The following is a 19,868-nucleotide window of genomic DNA, read 5'->3' on the forward strand; positions in this document are numbered from 1 at the left end:
GCCGAAATGATTTCATCAGCGAGAACGGACAGCTGGTTTCCGGATAAACATTTCATTCGGCCGATAATGACGCGGGCGATGAGTTACACGCGCGGGTATTAGTACGCCGCGATTAGTTTATTATTCTTTTATACGGGGAAATGAGGTCCGCGTTCGCCAGCCCGGCGTATTTGCGCCCGCGGTCCAATCAGTGATTTATTAGGTATTCATTATTATTTTAATTGCGGCCCCTGCCCTTTTTTCACGAGCGGCGACGCGCGCCGCTTGCATATTTGCAATAATCTTTTTTTTTCTTTTTTTATTTTTCGCTCATTCCCGCGTGCGGCAAAATGCGAGCGTATTTTGCCACCGCGCCACCGCAATTAGGTTCGCCCCGAAATTATCTCATTTTTTAACGATGCTGAATTTTGATGCAACCCATTCTCTCGCTGTCTCCCTCGTTCTACCGCCCATTATATCTATCGTTCCGCATCTGCACACGTTATCCGGTCCCGATTGATGTCCCGCACGTATGAAAAATATTCAAGCATTTAAAAAACGCTGTGGAATACACTTATAATTAACCGCGGTGCTCGTTCGTTAAATGTTTGCGGCAATCATGGTTATGAGATAGAGATATGTGTAATATAAAATCGTATCTCCTAAAAGAGTCTTGTTATTATCGGAAGTTTAATAACGGTATTTTCTGCAAATTTATTATCGATACATTTTAATAATGTTATACAAAATTTATTTTAAAAACATATATAAAAATTGCAAATTGTGTATGTTTGCGTATTCGTATTTTAACGTAATATTTAAATTAAAATGTTATTAAATAATTTATTCATAATTTTCTTAGAATTAATAAATACTTGGCAATTCTGTGAATACTACTTATAACTATATTAAACCGTATATAAATTTCTTATCACAAGAAAATACTTACTGTATTCCATTGATAATAGACTTGATTTCTTTTTTTAATTAATGCTTACACACAACTTACTATAGACACAGCAGTGATGCACAATTTGTCATATATCTTTCTTCCGAATTTTGAATAAATTGAATACAAACATTTGTATATTTTTACTTTTAATAAATATAAAGATTTGATAAACTAAACAATTTTTATATCTCTTTCTTGATAATATTTTTTGTATTATCTTTATATTCATTATCTTTAAACAAATTCCAAAACGCAACAATAATCTGCTTTTCGATGGAAGAAAGTTGCGCATCACACTGAGACTTAATACTATTATTCGAGCATTCACATTTATACAAACGCACACAATCAAATTTCTATTCATTGCGTGCATTAATTAGTACTTGTGTGCACAAAAATAAAGCGGCGCAGACATGCACAGCGGAATAGGAGTAATTCGAGCTATCTGACGCGCTCGTTGAAATCAATGCCAGCAATTATTTTTTTGTGTTATTTGTTTATTTTATACACATTTCAAGTTGTTTTTCTGCCAAATCATGACGCACGTTACGTCGAATACGATATACTCGAATTACTGCGATGCAGTTTCGTTATATGCGATGCAAGCGTGAAAGTGATTTAACCCTTTCAGCTTCTCCGATAAATTCCATTCATCGATTTTGATGTGGTTAAAAATTATACGAAAATTAATTAGACTAACGTATCCAATAACCAATTTTTGAACTTCTACACGATGTTTACGTTACGTAATTTACAAAAAATTAAGTCAAAAATAATACGCTTCGAATAATCGCATGATGCATTTACATGATTACTTTCTTAAAAAAAAAAGAAAAAAAATCTATAACACAAAAACATCAAAATCTGCATTTGAAAGACAAAGGATTAAATCGCATTTCAGCACATTGCGGATAAACGAGATACAGCATAAGTACAAAGTGATAGTGTTGCTTAGGCGTAGGGTAAAGGACAATGGGACACTAACTTGTGGATTGAAGGGTCTTTGCATTCTCAGGGCCTCAGGTAACCCTCCAGCCTGCGAGAATACAACCAAAGACGGCGGTGGTAGATGATTCGGTACGTACGCAGAATTATCCATCTAAAACATATGTCGTCGTTTTCTACCCTGCTTGTCATGTCGAGTATCTATCGTTTTTTCTAGATACGGACGGCGATACGAAGAGAATTTCGCACAAACTATTGTAAATCGCGAAAGCGCGGCCGGTAAGAAGACGATAATCGAATATACTTCACCGATAACATTTATATTGGCTAATCAATTATTTATTATTAATTGAATCCATGAATTAATCCGACTTTCGCAGTGTAAACTGTCACGGTAGATATGATTGTAATTAGATATAGCATCTGTCGCACAATCTAGATTTGCTTCTCAATCGGTGAATCTCTTTCTTTCATTTATTTTGTCATGCAGTTTTTAATTTAATGTATATATGTTTTCTTATAAATTTAAAGCAATAAATTTTCTTAAATTATTTCCACTACAAAAAAAATGGTTTTGCTTAAAACGAGATTGCAATAATTCGAATCTTATAATTTAAAAATATGTGGAATTAGAAATTGTAAATCACCAATCGAGAAGCGAATTCAATACATTAACTCGTTCGTCAATGAGAATTACGTCGTGGCGCATTAATTACATCGATGAGAATTACGTCGTGTTTCTCGAGCAAAATGAAATTATATTCTCTTTCGATTTTATATTGACACCTGATACGCGAACACAGTTTAATTAATTACAAAATGGCAAAAATACATTAAGAATTAATTACATAATAACAAGATAAAAATCACTAGCAACTGACACGTTCTATTGATATGTTTTATAATAAAAATTCAATAATTTTGTGACAATATTATAACTGCATTTTCAACATAGCTTTTAGAGCGCTTTTATTTGTGTCATTATTAGTCAAACGGCTCGTATAAAGAAATTCAGTGTTTTTTTTTACTTGAACAATATTCAATAAAATTTCTAAAATTTGATTATACATTTTTTCAATTAATATTTAAAATCATAAAGTCCTATTATTTTACTTAAACCGTCAAATAAAAAATCGGATTATTACAAATTCTCGAAATGTTTAACTCTACATTCTGTTCGACATTCTGCAACGTAAACAACATTTTACAACGTAAAAAATTAATTAAAGTATAAATAAATAAGAATGAGCAATAAAAATTTCTCTCTGAGCCAAATTTTTAAAAACTTATAATGTAAAACAGTATAAATATATTGCAACAATTGCAACTGCTTTATCAAATATAATAATGATTAATGTAATTAGTTTTGAAAAATAGACAAATACGAGCAAATCTGCTCGTAACTCACTCGATATTTTCTTCCACAAAACGCAATTTAATAGAACACATCAGCGTGTCATAGCATAAGACCCGGGATGGCGGTATACCGCGTGTATCATTAATTATCACGATTGTCAATTAATCATTGGCGTTGGGTTGGGTTTCGACCCGCTAACAATTTCTGCTACTTCTAACCTTTCAACCTTTCAACCAGAAAGCTATCGAATTCGATCCGCGAGTAATTATATCGATCGATGTCATATCTTTTCTTTCGCGACGGACGATTAAGCGAGCGCTTGCCGCTAAAAAATTGAGTGCGAAAAACATTGATAATAATAACAAATAATGAATATGTCAGCAAGATTGTATGCAAATAATTTCTAAAACAATCGAGTTTAATATTTAATGTGCAAATTCCGTGAACAATTAGCAAAAGATTTGAATTCTTTTGATCATTCTTATCAATTCATTATCATTATAATTAGCAAAAAATTTGACAACTTTTTTGTTGTTCTTATCAATACATTGTCAAAAAATTGTTAATTAAAAGTTAAAAAAGCATTATAAAAATATTCCTATAGCAATTAAATGTTAAAAATAATAATACTCCAAATTGTCCAATAATGTAAAAAGGACTCAATAATTTTAATTATAGAGATTATTTTTATAAATCTGTAATAAATTTTACATAAATTATAGTCAAAATACTAAAAATATAAATGAATATTCAACATCTTATCATTTTGTGCGTAATACGATAAGAATAATCCAAGTGACAACTAATTGAAAATGTTATTTTAGGCAAACAGATTCGGAGTCCACTCCACATTTGAATCTTTTTATCACTTCTGCGTATTGAAATACACTTACGCAACATTTTTGCAGAATTTCGTGTCTTTGACAAAATATTATATTATATTATGTTTGCTGTATTGTTTGCACATTTCGTTCCATTTTGCAATCCCCAGTAAAGATTCAATAATAAAAAAAACTACATATTACCAAATTTGATTAAAGTGTTTTGCTTTATATTGAATCACACTGACATCATTCATGAATTAACCGATTCACAACTGTCAATTTTATATTTATCTAATCAGTTAATACAGATGTTAGCAAAATTCAGTGTAATCATAATCGAGCATTATTCTTAACACATTATTTATGTTCACAATTTTAAAACAATTGTAATATTTGTTCCCAAGCAATATATCACTTTTTGACATCAATTGCATTTACATTTTACGAACAAGAACGCCAATACATAATAAAGTCTATTGTAAAATAACATTCTCCCGATATTGTAACTGACAATATTCCCATCTGCTCACTGTACTTTTACTATTTCAATTGTAATCCGAAGCGAATACACACAAAATTCCGAATAATGACAAATACAGATAGATTCGAAAATAATGCTTTTATGCGATAATTCAACCGACAACATAATTCTCATCGTAATTACTCCGCGTCACTTTTGTTACAGTATTTGTGCTCTGACGAAAGTATGCAAAACTTTAATAAAGTCCGCTTTTTTATACAAAAGTCGAACAATTGACATATATTTTTATCGCTATTAATGTGCAACACTTGCTACATATACTATTTGTTTTCGAAAGTAAACAAATGAAACATTTCAGATAATCAGGCAGACAATATCCACTCCTAGAGTGAAATTTCTGCAAATTCAAGCCACGACGTTCTCATTGCCTAAATGACGAAACGACGGACACGCACGCGACGCAGCACGATGCGATACAACGCGGACTCGACGGCGAGTCGGCACGCGAAATTGAGGGGAATCCACGCGGCGCTTCCGGGCGCAAAAATGACATGTTGATCACCAGTGCGCGTACGTTTTCCTCGTGTGCACTGAGAAACTGATGCGCGGCTAGCCGCGGCGTGCGGCTGTCCGAGAACATTCACAGAACCTCACAGAGCCCGCTGCTTGTCTCCGTCGCTGCGTGTTTCCACCAGACGCGAGAACAATAACTTTAGCAACAATAACATTAACAACGGTGATGACGGAGGCAAAAACTCGCGGTGCATCATCCTCTCAAACGTTTTCACTGTTTCAAAAAACACGCGTCGACCTAACGTTGCTTAACCTAACCTGCAGACGCGTGCAACGGCTGTCAATCGTGGACGACGATAATTACAAACCCGCGCGGTCGTCTGACAGAAAGACGACGGTTCGTCCTCCTGGAAGAGAATGTCCGTGATCGTACGATCGTGGTACGCGTACAAATTGACGTATAACACCCGGTAGAGCCCCACGTAGTACGGCGCGAGTGTCCGAGTTCGAAAATTCAAATCCGCCGCGCCGCGTCCCGCCACTACACCGACAGGTCCGTCGACCTAACCTCAACCGTGTCTGCGGTGTCCGCGACCAGTACCTCGACTGGCGATCGGTATCACCCCCGTGCAGGCTGTGTAACGCCTGCTCGTGTTAAGAGTCAGGTGAATGAAAGAGTGAGAGAGAAAGACAGAAAAAGAAGAGAGAGGGGGAAGAGCGAGACAGAGAATGACAGAACAGGGGGTACGAGCGGGCGAAGCGAAAGAGAGGGAGAGAGAGAGGATGCCGCCAAGCCCGTGCGAGCAACCTCGTGGACATGCGAGTGCAGACTGATTGGAGCGTGGAGTGTGAGGGTACTTACCCACGAGTCGCGGGATCGGTGGCGGTGGCGGAGGCGAGGTAGAGGCGTGGAAGCACCGACCGGCGGCGGCGGCGGCGGTGGTAACGGCGTGCGCGTGTGTTTTCCGCCGCCATGACTGGCGCCACCGTAGCGACCGCCGGCAGCTTGATAGCGCGCACGCGCGACCTGCGCAATCACGTGCTGCGCAACCACATGCGATGCTCACCGCGGGGCTCAATTGCGCACGGAACGCGCAGTCGGCAACATCTGTTTTGTGTCCGATAGCTTTCATAAACGTTCGTTCCAGCTATGTTTCGATGCATATTGGGATATAATTGTCCAGTTGTTTGTTGTAGATTAATGATCCATCGCTCCTTTTTTATTTGTTTTTCTCTGGAAAGTTAAATATACATAAAATGTTAGATTCAATAAAATTTTTTATTATTTATCTACATTTTACCCATACATTGCATATCTTTAGCATTGGATATAGCCTAAATTCTCATATATTAGCAGTGAATGATATATCATTGGATAAACAAAAATTAGAGAAACGTTCTTATTTGAAAAACATGACAATCTTAATTTTATTTCATCATAAAACTTAGAAAAACTTTCTATTTTACTGTTTAGAAGCGCATTTTATAAAGAAAAACATTATTTTAGATCCTGATTTGTATATAATTTGTGTATAATAACTTAAAAACATACCTAAGTTTTTGTTTACACCATATTTTAATCTACATTTATGAACGAGTTTAGATACTATTATTAATATTTATTTGGAGATCATTAATAGAGAATTCATATTACTTTACTATTTTATATAACAAAGTATCTAATATTCTATAAATGAATAGTAATTATTATTTTATAATTTATTTAAACTTATTAAAAAAAATCTTTAATATGTATAAGGTCTCTATAAATATTCTCACAAATGTATGAATATTTAATCTATAGATTTCAATCTTAAGAACAAATATTAATATCAGGTATGATTTTAAAGTGGTTTTATCTATACGACTATAATAGATTGCATTAAACATGAAAAAAATAAATTTTAAAATAAGAGCACAAAAATTGGTCTATTGTTTAAAAAAATTATCAAACAATAAATTTAAATATAATTAAATCAATTCAATGTTTAAAGAATCATTTTAGTATATGCAGTAGTGAAACCTATTCAAGATCTACACAAACATTGGAAATTAATTAAATTAATTACTATCTAATATTACCAAATACGTACGGCTTCAGGACGATTCATATTTCGAAACTACGAAGTGTTTCTGAAACAACTACCGATAATTAATCAGTACACCAATAAAACTTGAGCCATTAATAATGCCTAATAATTAACATATAGAAATTTATACGTTCCTCATCTCATATCCATGTAATATAACAAAAGCAGCAAAAATGTTTTTCAGTCTTTTAGAGCTTGATAGACTGAGCGCGTCATCTTGCGGAGAAATTACAAATTATAAAATTCGTTTATTCACTGTCAGTTTTAAAGAACAAATATTTAAAAAACGAATAGATTATTACTTTTTTCACACAAATTAAACCAGTAAAATATATTGTAAAAATAGAATATTTATCAATTTTTGTAGCATTCTTTATAAATAATTACAAAATATATTTATACAGAAACTATTTTACATAGTGATGCCAATTATCAATAATGTATTTATGTACATCACTTAATGTAGCACTAATAATAAATATTTATATAATTGTATATGACATATATAAAAAATTTTTAACTTGTGAATAATAGTTTGATAGAGTACTATTTTAAAAAATCTGTTTAAAGAAGAAAGATTTTTCTTCTTAATGTGTCAACCATGTACTAAAAAAATAATCATATAAACACATTTATTAATTATTATTTGAATAAATCTTGATTCTCTAATGATAATGAAAAGCAAAATCTCAAAATAGCATTTGTGGCGCTCTCTGTGACCATAAAGCGGAAGTAGTAAAAGTTTTTTATCATTTGGTTATAGAATTGATTATTTTATGATGCATTTAAAAAAATTTACCCGCCATTATTACTGAAACAAACATATATAATCTTAAAATAAGTAAAAACTATTATCTATTAATAATTACATACATAAACCTGTCATCGAGATCATCCCAGTTAACAGCGACACTTGGCCAAACACTTTATTTGGCATTCCCAATACACGCACATTCGAAAAACTACGAGTAGCTATTTATTTCAACCGTCACAACGTCACAAATTATGACAACTCGTACAAAAATTGCGTCAGAGAATCGATTTCAACCAAGAACACGTTAATCATGTCAATTCGCGGCAATTACTGTGATGCAGCGTTTTCCTCGGTACTCCCGATAATCGCGTACACGTGTGATTCACTTTCCACCTGTTTTTAAAACCAGCAGATAAACGATAAACCGGGAGCAGCTAATTGCTTCGATCGTCAACCTGCCATTTGCCGTGCACTAACAGAAGAGCATCAGTATGAACGTAGCTATTGCAGCGCGCCAACATTATTGATACATTCAATTCTTTTACGATACTGATCTTCCGAACTAACTTTAATTTTCATAAGATCTAACCTCGAAATAAAAACGCATAATATATTCGCATTCAAATAAATATGTTGCAAAAACTTGAAGGTTTTGCATATAAAACGGGAAACTAAAGATAATAATTGTAGCTTTCTAACAATATTTTCTTTCATACATAAGATGCTGCGGAATTAAGAAATGACAAACTTTAATGTTTTTTTGTTACTCAAATATTGGAAAAAGTATAATTTATATAACTATAAAATTTTAAGACAAATATATATACATACTTGATGATAATTATACATCAGTTGTATTTTCGAAGACGATATTGATCAATACCAATGTAAATTGCTACTTTCACTCGAAACCGCGACTTTGATGATTGTGCGTAGGTAATATTTAATGTGTTACAATGAACGTTCGATACTTTATGAAAATATTTGCAATAATTTTTATGCGCGAGATTCACTTTTATAATTATTCTCTGTTTTACACCGAATTTTATCATATCTCAGAGAGCATATTCACATGCACATATTCGTTTCATATACGTTTAGGAAACGTAATGAATATGGTTGCATTCTGTTTCGACGCTTACGCATTGTGAGCGCTCATGCTTATAAGCGCTATTATTTTTTTATAAGAACAGTACTATATTATATGTATATTTAAACTGTTGTTGGTGTCTTTTTTTATAATATATTAAGCATTTATGTAAAAGTATCATAAAAATCATCATTAATAATAATATTAATAATATTAATAATAATATTAATAATATTAATGCAAATTACTCACTATATTGTATTATTGTATATATGATCTCACTATATTGTAAAATGAAATAGATATTGTAAAAATACAATTTTTAACTATATTATGGGAAATTAATAAGCCACACATTTAATGATAATAAATGTAATGATGTATATTTAACAACTATACATTTGGGATTTAAATATCTGATTACTAATAAATAAATACATACATGTAGAGTTTATTCTAGCGCAATAAGTTATAACTGTTTTCTTATCTCTGATTAAAATGAATTTCTTTTGAGTTGCACACACACATGTTCTTAAGTGATAAATATCATCACGATATTTTTATATAATTAAAAGTTTCGTAACGGAAACTCTTAATGTACATTATATTTGATAATTCATAAAAATAATAAACAAAATTAAAAGATTATACTATAATGCTGTGACACGATATGAATATGTTATAAAATGATTATATCAAAAGAGAAAATACTTTGTAATCTTTCTTCTTCATTAACAGTTTTAGTTCTAAAAAGTACGATCGCACTTTTGCTTTTTCATGTCAAAAACTACAACTAAACCTACATTGCAGTACAAGTATAGTGCTTATTGACATTTTTCGATATGAACAGAAGCATGATCACGCTGTTTGTCAATTTTTGTATGTTTTTATAACTGCCTTCGACACTCAAATATTATATTCTTTACTTTTATCATAATTTATTATTACAATAGATTTCAATTATTTATTCACACAATTGTGATTAATTCTCAAATGTTTAAAAATTACGTATTTAAAAAAAATAAAAAGATGATATAGGATATTTCCGAAAATATAACAAAAATAATAATTATATTTTTGTAACAAATAACTATTTTATTTCATAATTTCTGATTATTATTTTAATTATTAATAAAATTATAATTACAATTTAATTATAATTCTATTGACATTAAAGTTGAATGAAAATTTGAGAAATATAAAAAAAGTACTTATAGTTTATTGTTTTGAAAACATAACACTTTCGTACTTTTATGTAGCCATCAGATATTTAAGTATTCATCATTTATATAGAAAATATAAGTGAAAAATATATCTTTACAAATTTTATCTCATCTGCGATAATTTTATGCATCTGCAGTTTTAATTAAACTAAAGCATAAAGAAACAAAATGGCTGTGATCATATATACAAGCAAAGTAAGAATGATTGCTAATTATTATTTATAATCTATTACTGCACATTATTAGCTCTACTTTATACATTAAATGTAGGATTAAAGTTGTAGGATTAAAGCCGGAATAGAGTATCCTCATTCTCCTTCTCTGATTCGACTTGTTGCACTACCTGTGTAAAGTCCTGTGGTAAAAGCACTTGTTCTATAAGTACAGTTTCAGTATCCGGTTCCTCCGTTATGGCGAGAGGATCTTCCTCTACAGAGAGAGAATCCTTCAATTCTTCTTGAAATAAATTCCTCGTTTTCGACGCAGCATTTTTTCTCCTTTTTTCTCTAGGCCGGTTTTCATGTACTCGCATGTGTCGTCGCAAGTCATATCTGCCAGTGAATTCCATTGCACAAATCTCACATTTAAACGGCTTGCTGCCCGTGTGATTAAACATATGTCTTCTCAATGCCGCACTAACCGTAAATGATTTTCCACATACATTACACACATATGGTTTTTCGCCTGTATGCAATAGTGCATGATCTTTCAAAGTAGCACGTTGATTAAAGCTGGAAAAAAATTTGTTTTAATATAAATATTAACATTATTATTAACATTCTACAAGAATCGTTATAAAAAGATGTAATTTTTAAATTTTTCATAAAAATTTTACATATTGAAATATTATTTAGAATAAAGAAATTACTTGAATAGTGCATTAGCATTAATTTTGTTATCTATTTTTTTGTCTTTTAAATTATGACAATTATCAAAATCTTTTATAAAAAAAAGGATTAATATTTAACTCAATTGCATCTTATTTGGAACGTAATTTTATTCATTTTTATTAATTTTCTTTTTTTAAAAAACAAAAATATGATTTAATTTCTATTATTTACATCATATTCTATTTTTTGAGTTTGCCTATTTATAATAAATAAGAAATACTTGTGCTACAAACCTTTTGCCACAAGTCTCACATGTATAATTGCGTGGATTTGAATGTATTTTCATATGGTTCAGAAGATTGCCCTTTTGTGAGAACGATTTTTTGCAAAGCTCACAGATGAAAGGTTTTTCACCAGTGTGTACCCGCATATGTGTTTCCAATGTACGATTGTTGGGAAAACGTTTGCCGCAATACTTGCATGGATACTTGGGTAGTTGTAGGCCTTGAGGATCTAAATGACTAATCAGATGCCGTTTGTAATTACCTTTGTGATTGAATACACGCGAACACTGATTGCAGATAAAGGGCACATCCTGTAGATGTATTGTTGCATGAGATTCCAGTTCTGATCTGGTTTTGAAACGACGGCCGCATTTGGCGCAGCGATGCCGTGGAAATTCGGAGTGGCATACCATGTGTCTCTTCAGATACCTCTTTTTGGTATACGCCTTTTTACAGATGAAGCAATTATATGGAAACTCACCGGTGTGCGTTTTCACATGTGCTCGTAGCTCCCGATAGCTTTCGCAATCCTTTTCACAGACCACACAAAAGAATGGACCACTGCTAGGCACATGATTATCAACAGTGTGCAGCAATGCACTTGTTAATTGATCGAAATTCTGTAGACACAATGTGCATTGGTATTCGATCCCATTGTCCTGCTTTACCTCCTTTATCCGTGTGACTGCATCGTTTACACTGCCTAATACATTGTCTTTAGCATCAATGTAATAATCAGAGTCACACTCATCGCTGTCATCTGCTTTTGTTGATTGTTCGTCAGTCGAAATGTTCTCGTTGCACTTGATTTTTTTATCTTTCTTCTGTATTATATTGTCATCCTTGTATTTCCAATAAGCACGTTTATTACTTTCTGTCACATTGGCATTTTCTGAACATTTCACTTGATTGGCAACACATGTATTGCTTAAAGTTTCTTTGTTTTCCTGTTTAGATAAGATTTCCACTACAGGAACAAATATATTATCAGTATTATCGATTTCTTCATATTCCTGCGCAGATGCTAACATGTTTTCTGTAATAGGCTCGTTTGTAGGATTTGGTATATACAATATTGTTATATCTTGTGATTCGAGTATTTTTGAAATTTCCTTTGGCATTCTGGACTTTTCAAAATCAATATCTGTTTGGTCCTCGCTAGCTTTTTGTATAAAATTATAAAGATCATTTAATTGTAAGTTACTCTTCTCCTCATCTCTGTTTTCTTTTACCAATTGACATGTATCAAAGTCATCTTGTTGTTCCTCTTTAACTATTTTATTTTCTATTTCAACTTCTGTATTTTCAAAAGTATCAGCACTGTGTTCAAATTTCATATTATTTACCAATTCCAAGGATTCATTTACTTGCATAGTATTATCTTCATTACTCTCATCAATTAATTTTATTTTCTGAAAGAAAAAATAAACTCTTTAATATTCTTTAAGACACTAATACTCTGTTATTATAGAAAAACAAGGATAATCAAACAAAATATATAACAAATCATCTTTGGGGCATTAATAATTCTTATCTGTTAATCTTGCTATATGACATTAATCATATTCAATATCTATAAATTTACATGTATAACTCATTTAACACATTCAGATAATTGATTACAAACTAAGATCAAATTAATATAATTATTAATTTCTATTATTCTTATATATATATCTTAATAATGCATACTTGATTTTCAAGCATCATCCTAAATTTCTTATCTGACTCTTGTACTTGCAGTTTGAAGTTATACAAAGCATCAATATGGTAAACACACTTGCGACAGAGCATACTAGGCAATCCATCAAATTTGTCAATCTGTTGATAAAAGTTAAAATTAGTATATTGCTGTTTGTAGCAATTTAATCATTTTTACTTTTAGTTTTGTAAGATAAGTTAAATTTTATTATTTCTTAATGCATACTAAAACAATTAGTTATTAACCAGTAATTATCAATTATAATGTAATAATTGAAAATTGATTAATTATGCCGTTTGTGAGTATGATTAGCTATTTGCTTTAGTTTTCCTAAAAGATAACTAAAGGTTACGTGTATAGGTTAAGTACGCATTTTCGTATTTTCTTGCATAAATTACTGCATTGTAAAATCGCGATAATCTAAAATAAAGAAGCTATTTATTTACCTGAATGGACGTGAGTTCCACAAGTTTGTATGGTAAATTAATCACACTAATAACCTGTTCGTCGTACATGGGCAGCATCTCGCTGCCTTCTTTCATACACGTACGGCATTTATTTGTGAAAGAACTGATTTCGGAGCTCATAATACTGATAAATCGAAACTTTAGAAAAACAAAACAACGATAAACGTAAGAAGATATTACGTGATTTTCACGCAATGTATATGTTTTACATTTCGCGGTGGAACAGTCAAGCTCTGCTTGGATTCACAGCTTGTCAGTTGTCAGTGATGCCAAATTTGAGACGCAAGAAGCAAGCAGGATGAGTGGAGGGAATATCGCACACATGCGCAAGCCACATGATGCCATACATGTAAGCTGCGCTTCGGCTAGCTTCGGACATTAGAAAAGAGCAGACATACTATTTCTGTCTCTACTCTTTCTTACCGACCAGTAACGAAGGTGATGTTGTCACATCCCTTATGCCCATATCAGACTACACATTGAAAATTGAAACTTGACCAATCAGGACAAAGAACTTTTAGCTCCTTTTGTTTTGATTGGTCAAATTTAAATCTTTAATCTTCAATTTTCAATCTTCAATGCGTAGTCTGATACGGGCTTTACTTAATTGCGTTCAGAAACTACACCCGTGATCACCCAATCTCCCAAAACGCCGTTCAAAAACCAACTGAGAGTACGTCAACACAATCTAACTATATTTTTTTAATAAAGATTATAATCTTCATTGGTGTTGTAAATACTATAATTAAATTTTCTTCCTGATGTTTTGATATTGCTTACATTTGCTTACTAAGGTCAAAAGAAACAGTTCTTGTAAACATCGTATTAGCGCTTACAAACAAAGAAATAATTGAAAATAGCGCTTATAAGCGTGAGCGCTCACAGTGCGTAAGCGTTGAAACAAAATGCAACCACTTCATTACGTTTCCTAAACGTATATGAAAGGAATATGTGGATGTGAATATGCTCTCTAAAATAGTTACGATATGATAAAATTTGGTGTAAAACAGAGAATAATTATAAAAGTGCATCTCGCGCATAAAAATTATTGCAAATATTTTCATAAAATGTTGAACGTTCATTGTAACACATTAAATATTACGTACGCACAATCATCAAAGTCGCGGTTTCGAGTGAAAGTAGCAATTTACATTGGTATTGATCAAGATCGTCTTCGAAAATACAACTGATGTATAATTATCATCAAGTATGTATATATATTTGTCTTAAAATTTTATAGTTATATAAATTATATTTTTTCCAATATTTGAGTAACAAAAAAACATTAAAGTTTGTCATTTCTTAATTCCGCCGCGTCTTATGTATGAAAGGAAATATTGTTAGAAAGCTACAATTATTATCTTTAGTTTGTCGTTTTATATGCAAAACCTTCAAGTTTTTGCAACATATTTATTTGAATGCGAATATATTATGCGTTTTCATTTCGAGGTTAGATCTTATGAAAATTAAAGTTAGTTCGGAAGATCAGTATCGTAAAAGAATTGAATGTATCAATAATGTTGGCGCGCTGCAATAGCTACGTTCATACCGATGCTCTTCTGTTAGTGCACGGCAAATGACAGGTTGACGATCGAAGCAATTAGCTGTTCCGAGTTTATCGTTTATCTGCTGATTTTAGAAGCAGGTAGAAGGCGAATCACACGTGCACGCGATTATCGGGAGTGCCGAGGAAAACGCTGCATCACAGTAATTGCCGCGAATTGACATGATTAACGTGTTCTTGATTGAAATCGATTCACGCATCTCTGACGCCATTTTTGTACGAGTTGTCATATTTTGTGTCGATGCAACGGTGAAATAAATAGCTACTCGTAGTTTTTTGAATGTGCGCGTACGAGTGTCGGGAATGTAAAATAAAGTGTTTGGCCATGTGTTGCTGTGTTAACTGGGAACGATCTTGATTAACCGTCGTTCGATATCCGTGTTTGTAAAGCAGGTAAATACTGAAAGTATCGGAGCGGAACATCATGCGAGCTGTAATGTCATTAACGGCAATACGATTCTTTATGCAACTTGATAAATACATAACTCATGAATGAATGAGTAATAGCAAATGAAACGTGATATACGATACATGATTATTGTAGTCCTAATTGCCGTTCTCATCAAAAATGAGTGCATTATTCGATATCACCTATTAAATTTTCAAATATAATTCGCTTATGCGTTAAATATGCAAATTATCAAATGGTATGGAGCAATTACCGGAATTATAATACATCTATGAATTATGACGTTGACTTGCAAATTGCGATTGATTGCGATTACATCTTTCAACGGTCTTTACATATGAACATTATATATATTCTTCATGTTCCAAATTTAAAATCTCGCATGATTTATGATATTTTATATTCGTTATATTCAAAGTTCCGCGGACATCAGATATGTTAAAGAATATTGCGATAGTATGCAAATTGTTACACAATCACTAGTAAACCATACTTTCGTAATTTTTTGTTTTTTATTCAGTATTTTATTATTTGGTTTTTTTGTTTTTAATTTATGCATAGTAGGATGAAGTATCGGATATAATAAATGAAGCAAGCATTACACCGTCAATTAGTACGGTTAATTAGTACAAGATTTCCCAATCGATTAACTGGGTTGCTCGATGTTCCGTATTTCTCCGTACTTTCCGAAGCGACTCATGCGCGTAAATAAATATCGGGAGTGGTGCATTAATAAAGTATCCGGCGACTATGATATCGCATTATTATTATTATCTGCGTGAATGTGATTATCTGCGTTTTCCGTTTACTTTGTAATGCGTATCAGTCGAAACAACCAAAGGAAATGCATCTATCAAAAGATAGCAAGTAAAATAATTTTTTTATTTTCTTAATATTTTTATTTAATACTTTGCATTTATTCTCACAGTTTTACCGTAATTTATTTATTTGCATGACACTAAAATTTATTTAATATGCTGATTTGATATTATTATTTCATAGCTGCTACATCATTGCAATCTTTAGATTATTTGTTGGAGATTTTTAAAACACAATTTTCTATACCAACAATGTAAATTATTTTTATAGTATTTAATAAATATATTTATAAAAAATTGTTATAGTTTATGTATTATTCTTTTTATTTTATTTTTTTTTAATAGTAAAAGATATTGTATGAATTAGTGCATAAAATATAAGCATTTGAATATAAAGTAGAAGTATAGATCGTTATATTAATTTTATGAAGAAATATGCACAGATAATATAGTTACAAAATTAAACCAAAGTTATACCTTCATAAAGAAAGGAATAATATAGTTAGTCATAATTAATATTCAAATTCTTTTCAGAAAACGCTGACAACGCAGTGAATACAGCAAAAATGGAGCAGTTGTGTTGGTGAGTGAATGCATTTATTATATCTATTATAATTGATTATTTATTTATAATATACACGATGTTTATTTTATAAATATTTATTAAGAGCAATTGTGAGTTTTACTTACAAATTTACGAAAAGCTGCAACACATTATTGCTCTAAGAATTACATATTAATTATTTTAATTACGTGTAATAAATAACTAAAAATAGTAATAATAGTAAGTTATAATTTTTTATTATTATATCATAAAATTAGTTTTATTGCCAAAAGTTATTTTTTTTACTTAAACTTTGATATCATTTTCGCAATGAGGATAAACTAGAAATTGAGATGCAGCTTTGTTGAACCTTAAAACACAGATCATTAATGATGTTTAATACGAAAATAAATTTTTTAATATAATAATCACGAGCAAAAATCTTTGAATTTGTGCTATTATACTTTATATTAACAACTAATTTATTCTTTTGCTTTTTGTACATCATATAATAAAAAGTACTGTACAACAGTAGTCTTATAAAATTATAAGATATACAAAAAGTGAAATAATGAACTAGTTACTAGTATAAAATATAATATTACAAATCTAATAGTTTTCGCTCGTGATTATTATGTTAACAAATTTATTTTTTATATTAAATATTATTAATAATCTGTTTTAAGATCAACATTCAAGATTAATATTCTAGTTTTAGGATTTAACAACTCTCATTTTCCAGTTTGTCCTCATTGTGAAAATGATGTCGAAGTCAAAGATTAAATAGGAAAGTAACTTTCGACAATGTAGACTAGCGTCAGATGCAGTATGATAACGGAGATATATTCGAACGATAAGGCAGATATGAAATGAGTTCTTGGCCGCTTACCGTGTGCGAAGTTCGGCGAAGAAAACCGGGTTTATTTTGCATTGAGTTCCAGTCCGTGTCGTTCGCACTGGCTGCAGTTTATAATGGACATCTACAGCGAACGCGAACTTCGCATCGTAAACGATTTGTCTCTCTACTTGTACATGCTGTGTTTCTTAAGTGAAGTATGAGTTTGTTCGCGATACAACCAAGTCGTTCATGCTTAATTCCGTTTTTATCTCTGCGAATGTTTTGCATATATAAAATATGAAATATTCACGAATAAGCAATTATATCTATTAATTGTCATCAACATTTTAAATAATATAAAAAGTATTTTAATATAGTATTTATATGTATTTCACAAAAAAGTATTATTTTTTAAGCATTTGGAAAGATATTATCAGTTACCGTTAAAGTAAAATTAATGCTAATTATGTCATGCTTAGTATATATTTTAATAATTTATTAAAATGAAGATGGTACAATAGTGATATATCAAAGGGTAAATTATAGAGAGAAAGAGGGTAATTTCTTATGCAGCATGTACATCTCTTTAAGTAAACGTTGAATTAATTGACCCGCGTTAAATTCTTCGCGTACTAAAACGGCTTGTAAAGATTTCACGGGATAACAGGGTGAAGAGAATTATGGATTACTCTAACTCTCCGTGCATTATAGTTTCATTATGCCGAATTGATACCTTACACGAAGGTATTTAGACTATGCGCACGGTTCTAACAGATCAATATAATGAGTTTTCTGCACAGCGAACATTTTCTTGCAAAAGCTAGCTGAGTTAGCGATCCGATTTTATAACTATGAGATAATAATAATTAAATACATACCAAGGCATTCATTTTGAGGCACGACTTTAGCTTGATATATTCTGCACATTATTTTTGCTATTAGCCAAACGTTTTTGCAAATATTATAATTCCGTAATTCTTTTTTTCTCGTTGATTATTTAATCTAATCATAAATGATCATAACTAATATGAACAAATTGAACAAATTGCTCAAAATACGTATGTTTATAATTCTACACGGAGAAAATTTTATATCAAAAATTATTATGTACGGCAGTAATTGCGGGCCACGAAAGAATTATAAAAGTTTTTACTATGTTTTTCACATAATGACCATAGTATTTAAACTTATAATTCCTCTTATGGTTCGCAGCTACTGCCGTATCATAGTAATTTTATATAAAAAATTACTATCATAATAATTTTATATAAAAAATTACTATGATACCAGCAGCAGCTGCGGACCATAAGAGGAATTATAAGTTTAAATACTATGGTTATTATGTGAAAAACATAAAAAAAATTTTATAATTTCTTTACGGTAATTTCTTATATAAAATTTTCTCCGTGTATAATAACAGAAAGAAGTAATAACAGTACTAAATTTTCGAGTTATATATAATAACAAAATATCAACCACAAATAATCGAATAATCAATATAGCATATGTTATTACGATGTTCAATGTCGAATTAATCGATATTGTTATACATATTGTTGTACGTATCTGAATAATACATATCTTCGTTACTAAATAATTTATCCGATTAAATAATAATTAATCTATTTAATCAACTCCCACGAGAAATCTGATAATTTTCGCGTAAGTCGCGTTAAACTTACTAACGCTCGAACACAAAACATGTGGTGACGGTTAAGCCGGTAGTAGATAGTAAACAAGCTATGCACGCGCCGTTTATTGCAAGCGCATATTGCACGGAGTGCAGCCGAAGTCTTCCGGATTACACTGGTGCGGTTTACGCGCGCTAAATTATATATTCACATGTTGGCCCTTAAATTACTTACTCTGCCCGGTATCGTCGTACATCGCATATTATCGTATATACATCCGCGAAATGTTTGTCAACACTTCCTGTAAAATCCATTTTATTTCATTAGCTTTGGGTCTGACAAGTTTTAGCGCTAAAATTCTATCCGCGATAATTCTCTGAACTTTGATAGACTTTGAAAGAGAGTTGTGCAGCCTACTGCAATCTACCGAAAAATTCAGAATTATAGTTGGATTTCACAAATGTTTTTATACCTGAAAATTTTACAAATTTTACAAATTTCTCATAATGTTAAAAATTATGATGAAATTATTTGAAATAGTCCAGACAAAATGATTCAAAGTGTTGGATGAAT

General features: G+C 31.3%; 3 protein-coding genes across 7 annotated transcripts in view; 1 reads left to right on the top strand and 2 right to left on the bottom strand.

Annotated features, from left to right (window-relative positions):
- The window catches only part of LOC105667892 (E3 ubiquitin-protein ligase RNF220-like), a 145,596-nt gene extending 137,111 nt beyond the window's left edge, over positions 1 to 8,485 (bottom strand). For 2 of the 5 annotated variants that reach the window (XM_067349631.1, XM_012360007.2), the window contains exons 1-2: positions 5,113 to 5,869; positions 1,917 to 2,030 (exon numbers count right to left, since the gene is read on the bottom strand). In XM_067349631.1, the coding sequence (XP_067205732.1) occupies positions 1,917 to 2,030; positions 5,113 to 5,178 (180 nt within the window). In that variant the 5' untranslated portion in view covers positions 5,179 to 5,869. Of the gene's footprint in view, positions 1 to 1,916; positions 2,031 to 5,112; positions 5,870 to 5,913; positions 6,286 to 8,014 lie in introns of those variants that run through there. The other 3 variants (XM_067349630.1, XM_067349629.1, XM_067349632.1) reach the window with 3 other exon arrangements.
- An 856-nt stretch (positions 8,486 to 9,341) lies between these two features.
- Positions 9,342 to 13,793, bottom strand: LOC105667720 (zinc finger protein 665-like). Its single transcript, XM_067349628.1, has 4 exons — positions 13,471 to 13,793; positions 13,015 to 13,143; positions 11,332 to 12,734; positions 9,342 to 10,939 (listed from the first exon to the last, which is right to left on the bottom strand). The coding sequence occupies exons 1-4, from the start codon at positions 13,609 to 13,611 to the stop codon at positions 10,495 to 10,497; spliced, it is 2,118 nt and encodes a 705-aa protein (XP_067205729.1). The 5' UTR covers positions 13,612 to 13,793; the 3' UTR covers positions 9,342 to 10,494.
- Positions 13,794 to 15,890: 2,097 nt separating this feature from the next.
- The window catches only part of LOC105667909 (metabotropic glutamate receptor 8-like), a 119,042-nt gene continuing 115,064 nt past the window's right edge, over positions 15,891 to 19,868 (top strand). The window contains exon 1 of the mRNA XM_067349609.1: positions 15,891 to 16,865. The gene's annotated coding sequence lies outside the window, so the exon portion shown is untranslated. The remainder of the gene's footprint in view (positions 16,866 to 19,868) is intronic.

The sequence above is a fragment of the Linepithema humile genome, chromosome 2, assembly GCF_040581485.1.
Source record: "Linepithema humile isolate Giens D197 chromosome 2, Lhum_UNIL_v1.0, whole genome shotgun sequence".
Lineage (NCBI taxonomy): Eukaryota > Metazoa > Arthropoda > Insecta > Hymenoptera > Formicidae > Linepithema > Linepithema humile.

Excerpts from the sequence above, each read along its gene's own strand:
- LOC105667720 (XM_067349628.1), bottom strand. The coding sequence starts at position 13,611 with ATGAGCTCCGAAATCAGTTCTTTCACAAATAAATGCCGTACGTGTATG. Across the intron at positions 13,144-13,470 it reads TGGAACTCACGTCCATTCAG|ATTGACAAATTTGATGGATT; the intron begins GTAAATAAATAG and ends TTTTATCAACAG. Across the intron at positions 12,735-13,014 it reads GGATGATGCTTGAAAATCAA|AAAATAAAATTAATTGATGA; the intron begins GTATGCATTATT and ends TTTTTCTTTCAG.